We start from the raw sequence: 16,944 nt of genomic DNA, 5'->3' as shown, positions 1-16,944 counted from the left end.
CATACTCAATGGTGAGAAGCTGAAAGCTTTTCCTCTAAGATTAGGAACAAGACAAGGATGCCCACTCTCATCACTTTCATTCAACATAGTATTGGAAGTCCTAGAACAAGTAATTCTAAAATTTGTATGGAACCACAAAAGATCCCAAATGTCCAAAACAATCTAGAGAAAGAAGAACAAAGCTGGAGGTTATCATGCGCTCTGATTTCAAACTATACTACAAAGCTACAGTAATCAAAACAGTATGGTACTGGCACATGAGCAGACACGTGAACCAATGAACCTAATAGAGAGTTCAATAATAAACCCATACATAAATGGAAAATTATTTTATAACAAGGGAGCAAAGAACATACAATGGAGAAAGGATAGTCTCTTCAATAAATGGTGCTGGGAAAACTGAACAGCCACATGAAAAAGACCACTAGACCACTATCTTAAGCACAAAAATTAACCCCAAAAGAGTTAAAGACTTAAATGTAAGAAATGAACCATAAAATTCCTAGAATAAACCATAGGAAGTATCCTCACTAACCTCAGGCTTAGCAATATTCCTGTGGATCTGACTCCAAAGGCAAGGGAAACTAAATCAACAAATGAGACTGCATCAAACTAAAAAGCTTCTGCACAGCAAGGGAAACCACCATCAAAATGAAAAGGCAACCTACTGAATGAGAGAAGATATTCTGCAAATCAGGTATCCAATAAGGTGTTAATATCCAAAATTATAAAGACCTTACACAACTCAACAACAAAAACCCCCAAACAGCCTGACTAAAAAATGGGCAGAGGATTTGAAGACATTTTTCCAAAGAAGACATACAGATGGCCAACAAATATATGAAAAGATGTTCAACATCAGTAATTATTAAGAAAATGCAAATCAAAACCACAAGAAGGTATCACCTTACACCTGTTAGGATGCCTATTATCGAAAAGACAACCAATAAAAAGGGTAGGCAAAGATGTGGAAAAAAGGGAACATTCCTGCACTGTTTGTGGGAAGGTAAATTGGTACAGCACTATTGGAAAACAGTATGGAGGTTCCTCAAAAAAATAACTACTATATAACCCAGCTATTCCACTTTTGGGTATTCACCAGAAGAACCTGAAAACACTAATTGAAAAAGATATCTGCACCCCTATGTGGACTGCAGCACTATTTACAAACAGCCAAGATATAGCAACCTAAGGGTCCATAAAATGGAATAATGGATAAAGGAGATGTGATATATGCACAACTGAATACTAATCAGCCATAAAAAAAAATGCAATCTTGACATTTCTGACAACATGGATGAACCTTGAAGATATTATGCTAAATGAAATAAGTCAGACTGAAAAAGACAAATACCATATGACTTCATTCATATGTCGAATCTAACAAACCAACCAACACACAAAAGAAAAACAAACTCATACATACAGAAATCATATTAGGGGTTACCAGAGGGGAAGGGAGTTGGGAGATGGGTGCAAAGGGTGAAGGGTGTCAATTATAACGGTGATGGATGGTAACTAGGCTTGTGGTGTGATCACTTTGCAGTGAATATAAATGTCAAATTATAATACTGTACACCTGAAACATATAATTAAAAATATGGGGCTTCCCTGGTGGCGCAGCGGTTGAGAATCCGCCTGCCGATGCAGGAGACACGGGTTCGTGCCCCGGTCCGGGAAGATCCCACATGCCGCGGAGAGGCTGGGCCCGTGAGCCATGGCCGCTGAGCCTGCGCGTCCAGAGCCTGTGCTCCGCAACAGGAGAGGCCACAACAGTGAGAGGCCCGCGTATCGCAAAAAAAAAAAAAAAAAAATGTGGTGAATTCACCTTCAAAATTTTTCAATGTTTTTCAATTATAGTTTTCAAACATATTCAAAAGCAGAGAGAATAAACGTCATCTATCACTCAGCTTTGACAACTGTCAATACATGACCAATTCTATTTCATCATATTCCCATGTATTCACTCCCATCCCTGATTATTTATTTTTTAAAATATTTATTTATATATATGTATGTATGTATGCATGTCTGAGTTGGGTCTTCATTGCTGCACACAGGCTTTCTCTAGTTGCAGTGAGTGGGGGCTACTCTTTGTTGTGGTGCACAGGCTTCTCATTGCGATGGCTTCTCCTGTTGCGGAGCATGGGTAGTTGTTGCACGTGGGCTCAGTAGTTGTGGCTCGCGGGCTCTAGAGCGCAGGCTCAGGAGTTGTGGTGCACGGGCTTAGTTGCTCCGCGGCGTGTGGGATCTTCTCGGACCAGGAATCAAACCCGTGTCCCCTGCATTGGCAGGCGGATTCTTAACCACTGTGCTACCTGGGAAGCCCCTGATTATTTTTAACTCCCAGATTTAACATTATTTCACTTGAAAAGATTTTAGTTTGCATTTGCAAAACTAAATCTTTTTAAACAAACACAACCACGGTACTGTTGTCACATTAAAAATTAATAATTTCTTAAGATCAACTATTCAGATGGTGTTCATTTTTTTTCTGATGTTTCAAAACAGTCTGAATTGGTAAAGTAAACAAAATCCATACATCATGAATGGGTAATATGATTCTTTAGTGCCCCTTCCATCTCTTTCCCTTGTAATTTTCTGCTGAGTAAAGAGTTGGTTTGCAGCTTCAATGGTCTGAATTTAGCTGATTGCGTTCTCATGGTGTTTAACATGTTCATCTGTCTCTTGTATTTCCTTTAAATTCATAGTTAGGTCTAGAGTCTTGATCAGATGCAGGTTTGCATATTTCTTTTTTCAGCAATACTATTCAGAGATGGTGCTGTGTACTTCCCTCAGGAGGTACATAATGTCTGATTCTCTCTCTTTTTTTTTTTTTTTTTTTTTACGCGGGCCTCTCACTGTCGTGGCCTCTCCCATTGCGGAGCACAGGCTCCGGACGGACGCACAGGCTCAGCGGCCACGGCTCATGGGCCCAGCCGCTCTGCGGCATGTGGGATCTTCCCGGACCGGGGCACAAACCCACGTCCCCTGCATCGACAGGCGGATTCTCAAACGCTGCGCCACCAGGGAAGCCTGTCTGATTCTCTTTTTGTGATGTTAGCAGCTACCGACAATTATGTCTCGATCCCTTAGTATATAAGGGTTGTAAAATGGTGGTATTCCAATGATATCATTCCTCCTTTGTTAGAAGGAATGCTTGTGAAGAACAACTTTCCCTTATCACCTAATTGATTATCTCGAGATATAGGTTGTACAGGAAAAACAAGTGCTCATTTCCCTTAATTACCAATTTTCAGAATAATGAACTAGTTCCCTAGAATCCTCTAAAAGTGATCAATAAGTTTTTAAAAATTATTTTATGAATTTAGAGACTTAAACATATCAAATGCTTTGATACAACATAATAATCATCCTACTGCTGTTCAAACTGTCCTATCTTTGGTCAGTGGAAGTTTATTCAGGTTGGCTACTAAGTCCTTTTGTCATAATCTATCTATCCATCCATCTATCTATTTATTTATAGCTTTCTTGCTTTTGGCTAGGTCAAGATATTCTAGGCTCACACTGTGTATTTCCTGCCCAAGACCTGGAATCAGACATTTTCCCAAAGAGCACTAAATTCTTTTAGTGGGAAATGGTATTTGGAGACCACAATTTCTGCACCAGCATGGCTCATTGCTACTGGGTCCTTCATGTTACAGGGCTAAATAACATGTATTTTTTATAATTAAAATACCTTATCAGTTTCTACTGATACTTTGAATTCAAAATCAGGAGTACAAGGTAAATCAACCTTAATCTTATGTTTCTACCATCTAACAACCACACCTGTTCTTAATGATATGTACATAATTACTATTTTGAATTATCCCACAATAAACACACAACAGTTTCAGTAACACTACAACCAACTTTGGGATTAATAAAAACAGCTGACTTGGGGCGGGGGGCAGTTATTTCTTGTCCTTAGGATACATTTTGGTTAAGCATGTACAGTCAACTTATTGTGCTTTAAAGCCACTTGAAAAAGTTCCTCTCTGAGAGGCTATACCACCACTACATACAGTTAATTTCATTTTACTTACTATTTTTACTGATTTGTCTGCATAAAATATTAATATTGTTCTAATGTTAAATCGAGATTGTTAGTAACCTCTTCTCTTTTCCCCAACTTCTTTTTTGAAGTACTTACTCCCAGTTAATACCAATGTGACACCAGGAAGTTGATTCAACTTCTCACATATACTCTCCTTTCTCCCTCCATTCTTTGAAATTGTGGCTGATGTACTTTACATTCTATACTGTTTCCCTAATAAGGATCATTTAATCTTGGTTCTTTTGGTAAAATAAATGTAATGCTCACCACAGTCCTTAATGTCAAAATCTCTCGTTAGTGACCTAAAACTTGTTCTCATACAGGGACTGTTCCTGGAAACAATATTCCCTGAGTGATGAAATCAGTATTCTGTGGTCTTTATGTCAATACCTGAAAGTCTGCTGGCTGGATATAAAACCCACAGCTTGCCATTTTCTTTTGAGTATTTTTAGAATGTTACTGTCCTACCTTCTGGCATAAAGTGTTGGTGATGACAATGTTATTTTATATGTCTCGTGAATCAATGATTTTACTAGATAATCTCTCAGTGTTGGCATTCTTGAACCGATTTCCCAAGATAGGCAGTGTGCCTTTTCAATGTATTTTTTAAAGTAGTCTTTTATTTTAAGCACACTTTTTTTGAATTGGGTTTTTAGTATTTGTTTTGATCTATTTCTTTTAGTCTTGTTCTTTGACATTCCTATTACATGTATATTAGGTCTCTGTCTACTTTAGATATCTTTTGTTTTCTTTTAAATCCTTTGGATTTTTAATTTTTTAATTAAAAGGATCTGCCCTCCTTTTGATCTTGTATTTCTTTTTTAAAACATTTATTTATTTATTTATTTATGGCTGCGTTGGCTCTTCGTTGCTGCACGAGGCTTTCTCTAGTTGCAGTGAGCGGGGGCTGCTCTGTCGCAGTGTGCAGGCTTCTCACTGCAGTGGCTTCTCTCGTTGCGGAGCACGGGCTCTACGCACGCGGGCTTCAGCAGTTGTGGCATGCGGACTCAGTAGTCGTGGCTTGCGGGCTCTAGAGGGCAGGCTCAGTAGTTGTGGCACACAGGCTTAGTTGCTCTGCAGCATGTGGGATCTTCCCGGATCAGGGATCGAACCCGTGTCCCCTGCACTGGCAGCTGGATTCTTAACCACTGTGCCACCAGGGAAGTCCCTTGTATTCCTCTTTAAGACATTTTCTATTACTTATTTGCTTGGTGTTTTTTCTAGTTTAGTCTACATTCTGATACGATTTTCTTTTCCTTCCTGAATGCTATTATCTCTTTTCAAATCTTCCTTTTTCTGTAATCAATCTTATTTGAGTTTTTCTAATTCTATTTTATGTTGTTCTTCATAGTGTCTATCATTTTCTACATTTTTTGGTTTACTTTGAAATATTACTGTTTTGTAAGCCTGTCTTTTTCATGGATTCCATTGCCTCTAGGGATGTTATTTGGCTCCTAATTCTCTTTTCTCATAATAATTTGTAAGGAGTTCGACTGTAATCCTTTCTTTCGCTAATGTTTTAAGTGAAGTAAAATTTCCTGTACTTCAGGAGAAGGGGGGGGATCACAACTGCTTTCCGAGCTTCATGGCTCTGGAATTCTGACTTGTGTCATTCTCCCAAAGTGACAGACAACATGGCTTCATATCTTGCTCTCTACTTTTATCTGCATCTTATCTTTCCTTTGCCCCACTGTCTGCCTTGCTCAAAGCAGGCTCTCTTCCCAGCAGATTCTCCTCTGTCTGGGGGTCCTGGAAGACAGCTTGTATGGCTAAGAAGGCTTCAGTACCATGAAACACCGGCCTGTCACAGAGCTCTCACATTCAACTACAAAGAGCACCTGCGTCTCAGTTTTGGTTGCTGTTCTCAAGTTGGCCCGCGTGCTCCAGTGAACTGCTGTTGCCAATTCCTATTTTCAGACCTGTGAGGACTCCAGGCGGCTTTCCCTCTCCATCCTCCCTCACAAGTGTGACACCACAGGGTCTGGTTTGTGGAGCACCCCACCTGCTTGTGTTGCCTACTTTCGTTGTAGATGTTGACCCTGCAGTCTGCAGATCTACATCCATGTTTATGTGTTTATGGTAGGAAGCTAGCAGACTCTACATACAACTATGCCTTGCCATTTCCCAGAATCCTAATTCACTCTTTCTGGTAATTTACACATTTTTAGCTTTCCATGCAATTCTAAGCTTATGAAATACCTTTTATTTCTACCTGCCTGTGTGCCTGTGTGCCTGAAGGTATTTTTTTGTTTTTTTTTAACAGTTTGAATTCTTTCTAGATAACACCAAAGTTTATGTGCTTCATATATATATATATATATATATATATATATATATATATATATATATATATATATATATATATATATATATATATATATTGGCAGTACACGGGCCTCTCACTGTTGTGGCCTCTCCCACTGTGGAGCACAGGCTCTGACGCACAGGCTCAGCAGCCATGGCGCACAGGCCTGGCTGCTCCACGGCATGTGGGATCTTCCCAGACTGGGGCATGAACCCGTGTCCCGTGCATCGGCAGGTGGACTCTCAACCACTGCGCCACCAGGGAAGCCGTATGCACTTCATATTTTTATCTTTCCTGTTTTTTAAATTTCTGGCCGCACCATGCGGCATGTGGGATCTTAGTTCCTTGACCAGGTATTGAACCCACGCCCCCTGCAGTGGAGGCGCAGAGTCTAAACCATTGGACCACCAGGAAGTTCCTCTTTCCTGCTTCTTAAAACCTTAAAATTAACTAGATAAATCAACTAGATCTTATGAAAATTTCAGAATATGTCAGAAAAATCAAAACTGATAAGAATCCATCCAAAAAGAAACATATTTAAAGTTATATTCAATAATGAGAAAATTTACTCAGCTAAAAACTACCTTATATCAACAAGAGAGCATTCCAAAGATAATCTTCCCATGGTCTTTAGGTTTTCTTGAAGTTCTCTTAAACAGTTAATATTCACTACTAGTTCAACACCCACGTCATACAGCGAGACCTATGAAAACAATAACTTTGAGTCTATGGAAAGACAGTGCTTAAAAATTTTTTTTTTTGCAAACTGAGAAGCATCATAAAAATTGGATGAAAATACAAAATGCATTCACTTTCATGATTATATTTTTAACGCTGCATTTACCTCCACCAATATGTCTGAAACCATTCTGATGATCTGGCCCCTTTGCCACTGATTTTCACCTGGGATCTTGACAGCACAGTGCATACCATTCTTCCACTTAACAGGTTCCCATTCTGTGTTTTCATAAACAGCGACCATCGTTTCTCCTAAACTATGTAAAGAAAAAAAATTTTAACTCTCAAAACCTTTTCCTGTAACGTACAATTCCCTGGCTCCCTGTCTTCTACTGTCCTCCCTCCCTCACTCCATTCCAAACAAACCGGCTACCCTGTTCTTCCTTGGACACCCAAGCACATTTCCACCGCAGTGTCTGGAACCAGTTCTTCCCTCTGCCTGACATGAGCTTCTCCCAGGCATCTTCATGGCTCCCTCCCTCCCCGCCTTCAGGGTCCGTTTCAAGCGTCACTGACTCTGTGAGGTCTTCCTCCCCCACCGCTTGGTCTTTCTTGTCTTCATCACCATCATCTGCTGCACTGAATACTTTGTTCACTATCACGCCCTCTACTAGAATTTAAGCTCCATGACAGCACAAGCTTGTCCATGTTTTTACCACTGTATCCCCAACACCTATAATACTGGCTGTCAAATAACAGGCACTCAGTAAGCATTTGTGGAATTTATAAACTCTAACAGTGAAAATAACCAGAAAAAATACTATTTGTATACTTTTAACTGGTTTTTTAGTGACTATTTAGCTGAAATAATTTTGTACTTTTAAAATTCTGCATTTATGACTTCTAGATTTTGAAGCGAAATACAGAAAAAAGAATAAAGCTACATGCACAATGTTTTCTTTGAATGTTATACCTATGAAGTAAGTTTTCTGTTAATAACCACTGAACATAAATCTTCTCAGGAGACACTACACTGCAGATGTACACAGGCAGTTCCTTATGATAAAGTGACTGCAGATCCTCATTAGGTAGAGATTTTGCAAATACAGGATTTAAGTTGTTTACTTCATTTGAAATAATTTCTTCTGGAGAAGGATCCCATACTTCAGTATGCTTTTTGGAATTACCTTTGAGGGTATACCTGAAAATTAACAAAACCCATTAGCAAAAAGAGTAGTTTGCAAAATATTTGTTTGTATTTGCTTAGATCTACAGATGAATAATTTTTAGATACGATTCACTGTTTTGCAGTTTTGATACTAACAGAAATTTTAGTCTTTTTTTAAAAAGAGTTAATGATTAACAAAGGACAAAGAGGAAAAAAAAATGTAAAAGCCAAACTTTCTATTTTAAAAACAGTTTAAAATACCAAGTGTGCTCATAATTACACAATTTCCCACTGATATTTTGTACTCACAAAGGAATAGAATTATTCAGTGTTTTGTTTTTTTTTTTGGTAACTTGAATATTTCTCCTTGACTAAAAAGTATCAATCCGTTTGAGAATATAAGTGGAAAACTGCTATTTTAAAATATCTTAATAAGTAAAATTATTGAAGTGTTTAGAATGTTTAATGAATCAGATTAGTTCAGATTCTAATCACAAATAATTAATGTCAAAATTTCTTTAAAGGAAAAAACTTAAGTTCTTTCACAATAAGCTTGAGATTTTGCTAACCAAGAAGACTAACAATTTTTCCTTCCAAATTTAATGGACAGTTTTTAGTCCTTACTCAACATCAACTCTGAGCCTAAACTAGCTACTCTTTCCTTCTTGAAATGTTCTCTTTCGTTGGTTCCTGGTTTTTCTTTAGTTGCAGGTTCCCGACCTATTTTTTTTTCTTTTTTTAAACTTCTCTCTCCTGTAAGTGACAATGCTCAAACTTGCATCTTCACCTGGGAAGACTGGGATGACTGATGAAAAGTGATGGACTCATTTACTATGTGTATGTTAACTCGCCATCTGAATCACCTAACCAGGTCTCTCTTCCATGCTCCAGACCCAGGTACTCATTTCTTTCATTCAACTAATATTTCCTGGGTACATACAGTGAGCCAAGAATGCTAGATCCCAGAGATATGGCAGTGGACGAAATAAGCAGGGTTCCTGTCCTCCTGGAGCTTAAGCTATTGTGATACCTGCGCGTCCGGAGCCTGTGCTCCGCAACGGGAGAGGCCACAACAGTGAGAGGCCCGCGTACCGCCAAAAAAAAAAAAAGATCCTTAATGTCATTAAGGAAATTAAAATGAAAACCACTATGAAATACCACAATACTCCTATCAGAAGGGCTAATATAAACACAAAATGATAAAGTCAAGTGCTGGCAAGAATGAGAATAGAACTCTCATACACAAACATCTGGCAGGTTCTCATAAAGTTAGAAATAAACTTACCTTACGAGCAGCAACTTCGCTCCTAGGTATTTATTTGAGAAAAGAAAACATACATATGTCTACACAAACACCTGTATGCAAATTCTATTCATAAAATCTCCCCGAACTGGAAATAGCCCAAATGTCCATCAACTGGTGAACATATAATATTGTGGTGCATCCATAAAACGAAATGGGCAGAGCAATAAACACTACTGATACAGGCGACAACATGATTGAATCGCAAAAGCACTGGGCTAAATGGAAAAGCCAGACACAAAAAGGCAAAATATCATATGACTCCATTTATATGAAGTTGTGGAACAGTCAGAATCATGGACACAGAAATTAGATCAGCAGCTGCCAAGGACCGGGTGTGGCGGAAGGAGACTGACTACATAAAGGCACAAGAGGGAACTCTGAGGGGTGATGGAAATAGTCTGCATCTTGACTGTGATGATGGTTCCATGACTGTATGTATTTATCAAAACTCATAATTGTACCTAAAAAGGGTGAATTTCTTATTGTATATGTTATATATCTCAATAACCCTACTTAAAAAAAAATAAGAAAACTCAGTCCAATACATTGAAAGTCTCCTTTCCTTTCTTTCCCTCCCTCGCTTAGGACCTACAGTGGAAAAAGGGCAGGCCCTCTCTTCTGCTACTAGTTCCGCTCCTCCCTTGTTCGAGTGGCGGTGGTGGGAGAGCCAGACCACATGCTGAGCATGTCACTGCAGGCCTCTGCTGGGTGTCATGTCACTGCTTCTCTGGCTTACCCTGGCAGGCAACACGTGTGGGTGTTATCAAATATTGGCTTTCTTAATGGCTGTGCGAGGGAGTTCCTCAGAAGACCCCTGAGGGGCCAACCCCCCTGCACAAGTCACTGTTGCGGAAGAACTGCAGTGTCTTGACTTCAAACCCTCCCATCCTCCCTGGTACCACTCTGCTCTTCTGATTCTGGGGTCGCCTCAACCACTGGCCTGGCCTGGGTATTAGCACAAGGGCTCAAGCCTGGGTCGCTTGGAAAGTATCTACTTGAACCCAGGAAAAATTCACATTTCTCCAGATGAGAACATGGGCTTCTCTACTACTATGCTCACGCACTATCCTGCCGTTTCTCTTCCTGATCCTCTCCACAAAAGGTTCAGGAGGCCACCTAAGCAGACATCCCACCTAGAATAAGATGCCAGTCTCCTTTTCTTAGAAGCACCCTCCATTCTTGTTGTTGTAGAATCCCTTATAGATGAAGGAAAAAGCCACTCTATTCCCACTAGACTAAAGACTCCAATTATTTTTCCTTCTCTTTTTACTGACCCATTATCAGGGAAAAGCTCCCAAGTCTATAGCCTAAGCAGATAATCAATGGGGGATGATATGCCAGTTTCCCTTCTTGTGAAGTGTTACATATGAACTAAAAATAAAAGTTTACAGGTCCACTTACCCTACTTCATAAGATGCTAGGCCCTCTTTGACTAGCTGGTCATTAATACTGGTAGGAGTCATTCCAGGAGCACCAAGAAAATTGAAAAGCTCAACTAAGAGCACATTGTCTTCCAGAATTTCTGTAAAACCATTAAGACTAGTTTGGAGAAAGAAATAAATATGTCCCCAAATCCACTAAAAAGCAATTTTTTAAAACCTGAGAACTTAATTTCCTTCATTTTGCATCCATGAGGTTTCCTACTCAATAATGTCAGTCTCTCTCTAGGGGTAAAAGTAGCATTTTTCACACATAAAAGAACTGCCAATGTTAATAAAATTTTCATTTTAGCTTATTGTGTACTGTTCCATAATGAACCAAAAGCAGCTTAAAGCTTTTAGATTCAGAAAAAACAGTGACATATATTTATTGAAGCAGCATTCTGTTGTGTTTTTAAACTGTTTTACTGGATTCTGCCAAGTACCAGAGGACAAAAGAAATGAATGAAAGTGAATTCAGGCCAGTGCTTATTTGCGAAGTTTTACGGCTTTTATAAGAATGGCACGAAAAAACAACAACCAAAAAAAAGCACAAAGTTTAAAACAACAAAAACTCAACCCAGAGCATTAAGTGGAATTTTTCCCCGTCCTTCTGTTTTTAGGACAAAACGTTAGGTCTATTTCTTAATCTACACTGGGAGTTAGCTGAGGATAAAGTTACACCTCGTGTGCCTGTTTACTTATTTATAGTACATAGTATACAGAACCTGCTCAATATGCATTTGAATAAACGACAGAGGACTTTCTTTAGGAAACACACAGTTCGATGCAATGAGATTGGTTTATGCCTATACTTCTATACAATAGTAGCTGGCAGGTGCTAAGAGAATGATGATTCCAAATAAAAAGATAAGTCATTACCAGCAGTAACATCCTATGTTACCTAGTTATAAGAATACATGTTAGAAAGCTTTTTTTCAAGAGCTTAAAAATCATTCCTGACTACTTTTTTAACAGACCAGGTAAATTATCTAGAAACAAAAAGCTAAGCAACTCTGCGCCCCAGGAAACTCTAATCTCCTCACTTTCCATTTCGTGTTCCCTTTAGTGCTCTGGTTTCATACTGCCCATGCGCAAGTTCTTTATTCCACAGGGCCAGCTTCCCATGGTGCTGTACCTTCACCATCTTCCCTGCTTTGCTCCTAGTTAAAATTTAAATGTCTCTTGCTTTGTAAGGTAACAATGTATACTAATCTCATCACTGTGCAGGTTAATGGGGAAAGATGTCTTAGGTCGCTGGGGCCTTCTGGCATTCCTTAAATCAAATTATCTAGGTTAAGATACACTACAACTTGTGTTTAGATATTATTGGTATAACAAGTAATTGAGAATGAAAAAGGGGGAGTTCAAGAGAGAAACCCAGGAGACAAGTCTTCATGGGTTAACCTCGGGAGGAGACGTTAAAGGGAGAGCTAAAAACCAACAGAATAAAATACCAAAAGGAAAGCTGAGAAGAATTAAAGCACATTAAAGTCAGCTCAAAATCAGTGGGGATTACTCAAGACTAAGAGGCCCTTAATTTACTGTTTACATCAGAGAACCCAGACATAAGAATTCTATAGACTAAGGGTACAATTTCTATCATCATATTCCTCTTCAACAGAACCACTAGGTCAGAACAATGTCTCGTGTTAAAGTGAATAAATTAACACAAACATACAATCATTTCTAGGTTATGTGGCCTTGAGCAATTGATCTTTACGCTTCAGCTCCCTCATAAAGCAGGCTAATAATCTCATGATATTTTTGGTTTACTAGATGGGAGTATGATGAAAATGAAAAGAATGGATACAGTAAACAGTACCTTTTGAAGTCCCTTAAGTCAACCCTAAGTAAACATGCTTGTGTGTCTCCTGCGCTAGTACTTGTTAAGACCAACACAACACAGCCCACGTTGGTCACAGCTGTGGAAAAGATCAAAATCCCAGATAGTAACAGCTTTCAAATCCCCCATCCAAATCCCTTGGGGCCAGACATGTTTCAGAATTCTTCAAATTGAGAAAAGCTACATAGAACATATATTGCTTATTTTGTAATACCCACAGCGAATCTGAGGCAGCAGCTCAGAAGCAAACATGACTATCCTGAAGTGGAATATATCTCACTGTAAAGGAGATGAATACAACGTATAGCATTGTATCTTCATGTAAATTCAGATCAGATTTTGCCATTAAACTTGCTGGGTTACCAAACTGTGGGCTAGCGCTCAGCCTGTGTATCTCAGACCCGAACTGTTCCAAAAAAGAAGCAACTTTTTTTCAAAATATGCCGAGAGCCTTTTCTTAAACTCCCTCAAGTAGAATGAAACAAAAACAAAAGAAACTACTTACCAGTTATGTCCCATCTCCCCTCACTTTCCTGCAAATTATACCTTAGCATCCATCACTCCAAGATGAGGGACAGACCCAGGACAAAAGCAAAGAGAAACAAGAGAAGCTAACCCCTGGCTTTAGGGCTTTCAAAGGGCCATGCTGAGGGCGACTTGATCTTCAATGGAAATTTCTGCCTCATGTACTGATATTAGGCTCTTGAGCCTGCAGAAGATATTATTCCATTGTCCCCAGTTCTCAATAAATGTTCTCTCTCACTACTCATACTGATGACACATTGAATTTATTATAAGATCTGACAAATGTTATATCATAATGTTAGTCTTATTTAAAATTATGATCATATAGCAACAAATAAAAATGGAAATAGCTTACTAATGACTGAACATGTCATAAACTTATCTTGAGTCTTTTCTTGAAATTTTTCTTTAGCTTTTTTTGACCACTGCAGTGTCCCTTTACATGGTTCAATATAGGCCAGCTTACATTTAATTGCCTGTGTCAAACAAAATTGCACCATTAAGAAAGTAAACTTAATTTACAGTTATTTTAGAATTAAAATAGTGTTAAATGTGTACAAAACTAAACTTTGCATTTGAATTTAATACGTATTTAGAAAGCAAATAAATGTCCAAAGATGTCTCTAACAGTACTTTTATAAATGCAAACAGCTGGAATCAACAGAGTATGGGATTAAGAGGTACAAACTATTATGTATAAAATAAGCTACAAGGATATATTATACAGCACAGGGAATATAGTCAATATTTTACAATAACTATAAATGGAGTATAACTTTAAAAAATCATGAATCACTATATTGTACACTTGCAACTTATATACTGTACATCAATTTAAAAAATAAAATCCCCAATAACCTATTTTTAAAAATCCAAACCAAAAATGAAACAAACAACAAAAAAACAGAGTATTTTGTTGAATGAATTATTGTATACTCAGATACTGGAATAATAAGCATCCACTGAAAGAATTATGATACATTGTTAAATGAAAAATCAGGTTATAGGACTATATATATAGTCTAATCCCATAATTCTTAAAAACACAGAAGATGTATCTTAGAAGTATATATAGCAAAAATATTGAATAATTCTGAGTGATTCCCCCCTCATTTTACTCATCTGTATTTTCAAATTTTTCCTGTATCATTTTACCCATTTTTAAATGAAAAATACTGCTTAATAACAATTCAAATACTAGGAGTAAATGAATTAGGAAATAAACCTCCTTAAACTTATCTCTGGGGAGTAGGATCCCAAGAGAAGGATAAGTTTTTTATTGATACTTATTCTTCCAGACTTCTCTCTTTCTCTGGCACACATTATATATACTTAAACATAAATGGGATCACAGTAAAACCATTTCTGTAATCAGTTTTTTTCACATAATATATATTATTAACTTACACAGATATTTCAAAATAACACTAAAAGCTGCAGACCAGTAAGTACTTATAAAGACACAAATATATACACGTTTATAATTAATGCTTATTTGCTAAGATACATATTACATATTATTTTTTAAACAGTAACTATACAGACTCTTTTCTATAGCCCATGAATCAGAAATTATTTACAGAAAAAGTGAAGTTAAAAGAACATTTCTATGGTGAAAATAACTTCTAAAAATACTTTCATATTTGTGTTAATATTCTAACCCTATGATTTATAATAAGTAAATTACCTTCTCTGCAGGATTCAGAAACTCATCCTTTATTTTACGCATTTCTTTAAGTGTTATTTTTGCTGTATTGCCAAAATCCACATATTTAACTTCAACTTCACGATGTCCAGGCAATCCTTCAAAAATTATGAAATTGGAAATCACAAACTTGGAAGAAAAAAGAATTATCTAGCAAAATTTAGACTGATCTACAATCAACTAGATTCGAACACTTTTATGTTCAACATACAAACTTAGTATTTCTTTAATGTAAAAGATATTTCTAGTATGTGAACTTCACAAAATCAACCATAATGCATAGCTGTTCAGACTCGGTGAATGAGAAACTAACAATTTAAAGCTATCTAAAGGACAAATAAAATCAGGATAACAAAATAGCCATCAAATGCTAGGTGTTATGGCCTAAAAGTTAAGAATTAGGTTTGGAGTTAGACACTTAAATGACATGTGACTCTGAGAAAGCTAATTAATATCTCTAAGATACTACCCTGAGCAAGTTACTTTTTCTCTGTAGGCCTCATTATTTCACCTGTAAAGTGGGTGTACCAATAGAATCAAATCTTATTAAGACTCTTTTTGAGGACTCACCTATTTAAAATACTCTACAAAGAACCAAGCACAAAATAAGCACCTAATGTTTGTTAGTCAACATAGGTAATCAAACAAGGCAAAAGACTTAATGATCAAGACACAGGTTCATTCGTATAATAATATCTAATTGTGAAATTTAAAAAAATTATCTGGGGATACTGTGAAAAATGAGCAGAAACAGACCTCTATATGAAACTAGTTTTCATATTTTAAAGGATACCAAAGAAACCTCTGGAAGGTTTGAACACATCGAAGTTTGAATAAAGATCTATCATAAACTGACCTTTTGGTAATTACTCAGAATATGACTGACTTTAGTTCCCTAAGCACACGTTATGTGCAAAACTTGTTGCCATTACTTTCAAATTTAAAAACTAATACAGTACATATAATTTCAAAATGGAAAAAGTGTGGGCATTCTCTGCCCCTTGGTAGAAGTGAAAGCAGATGGAACAACATTGGCACCGCTCAAGATGGCACTCAAGCAGCTCAGGTACCTGAGAAGACATGTGTACCCTAAGAGTAAGTAAAGAGGTGAGGGGACCTTGCCCTGTTTCCACTGGAATCCTCATGCAAGAAAGATAATCTCAAACGTAACGACACCATTAGATTCTTACCATTCCTCAAGTCTCTGAATGCAGATGTGGTTTTAAACAAAAACAAACAAATGGATATGGGATGGGATTTAAAGAACGGTTTTCCCCAAATTATCAATCATGTGTGAGTAGAATCGGGAGACATGGAAGGTCTCAAAATTTCCTTTGCATTTATTCTCTCTGAGGAAAATGCTCCACCAAAATATGGGAGTAAACCGAAAAAGTAAATGAGATCCAGAAAACAAGCAATCCAATCTAGGAAAACAAGTGAAATAAACTCCCAGAATAACAAGCCTAGGGGACAAGCAGTCTAATTGGAGCAGATAATGGGATGTCTTCACTGTTACCAAAAAAAAAAAAAAATCAAACCAGCATTATCTGAAAAGTCTAATCATGTGGAAAATTGTTTTAAACTATTAGGAAAATGTAGCCATAGATTACTGGGTTGGCCAAAAAGTTCTTTCGGTTTTTTAAGTAAAAATAAAAGACACATTTTTCATTTTCACCAAGCAATTCACTGAACAACATATTCACCCTTTTTGTTCCACTACCTTCTGCCATTTTTCAGACAACTTCATAATTTGATCTTCCCAAAACTTTTTATCTTTTTGAGCAAAGAACTGTTCCAGGTACCTTTTACAGTCTTGCAGGAAATGGAAATTTTTTCCATTAAGAGAATTTTGTGAAGACCGAAGTAAATGGAAATCCAAAGGTGCAATGTCTGGTGAATACAGCAGATGAATCAGAACTTCCCAGCCAAGCTT

The 16,944-nt window shown here is 37.5% G+C and overlaps 1 protein-coding gene across 1 annotated transcript in view; it reads right to left on the bottom strand.

Moving 5' to 3' along the window:
• The window catches only part of RNF17 (ring finger protein 17), a 118,980-nt gene that overhangs the window by 47,435 nt on the left and 54,601 nt on the right, over positions 1-16,944 (bottom strand). Inside the window, exons 19-24 of the mRNA XM_067016276.1 lie at positions 14,994-15,109; positions 13,662-13,782; positions 10,919-11,039; positions 8,017-8,244; positions 7,210-7,360; positions 6,950-7,068 (exon numbers count right to left, since the gene is read on the bottom strand). Coding sequence (XP_066872377.1) covers positions 6,950-7,068; positions 7,210-7,360; positions 8,017-8,244; positions 10,919-11,039; positions 13,662-13,782; positions 14,994-15,109 — 856 coding nt within the window. The remainder of the gene's footprint in view (positions 1-6,949; positions 7,069-7,209; positions 7,361-8,016; positions 8,245-10,918; positions 11,040-13,661; positions 13,783-14,993; positions 15,110-16,944) is intronic.

The sequence above is a fragment of the Kogia breviceps genome, chromosome 16 (genome assembly GCF_026419965.1).
Source record: "Kogia breviceps isolate mKogBre1 chromosome 16, mKogBre1 haplotype 1, whole genome shotgun sequence".
NCBI classification, from domain to species: domain Eukaryota; kingdom Metazoa; phylum Chordata; class Mammalia; order Artiodactyla; family Physeteridae; genus Kogia; species Kogia breviceps.
Note: the sequence above shows the minus strand (reverse complement) of the source record. Positions and strands in the feature narration are given on the sequence as shown.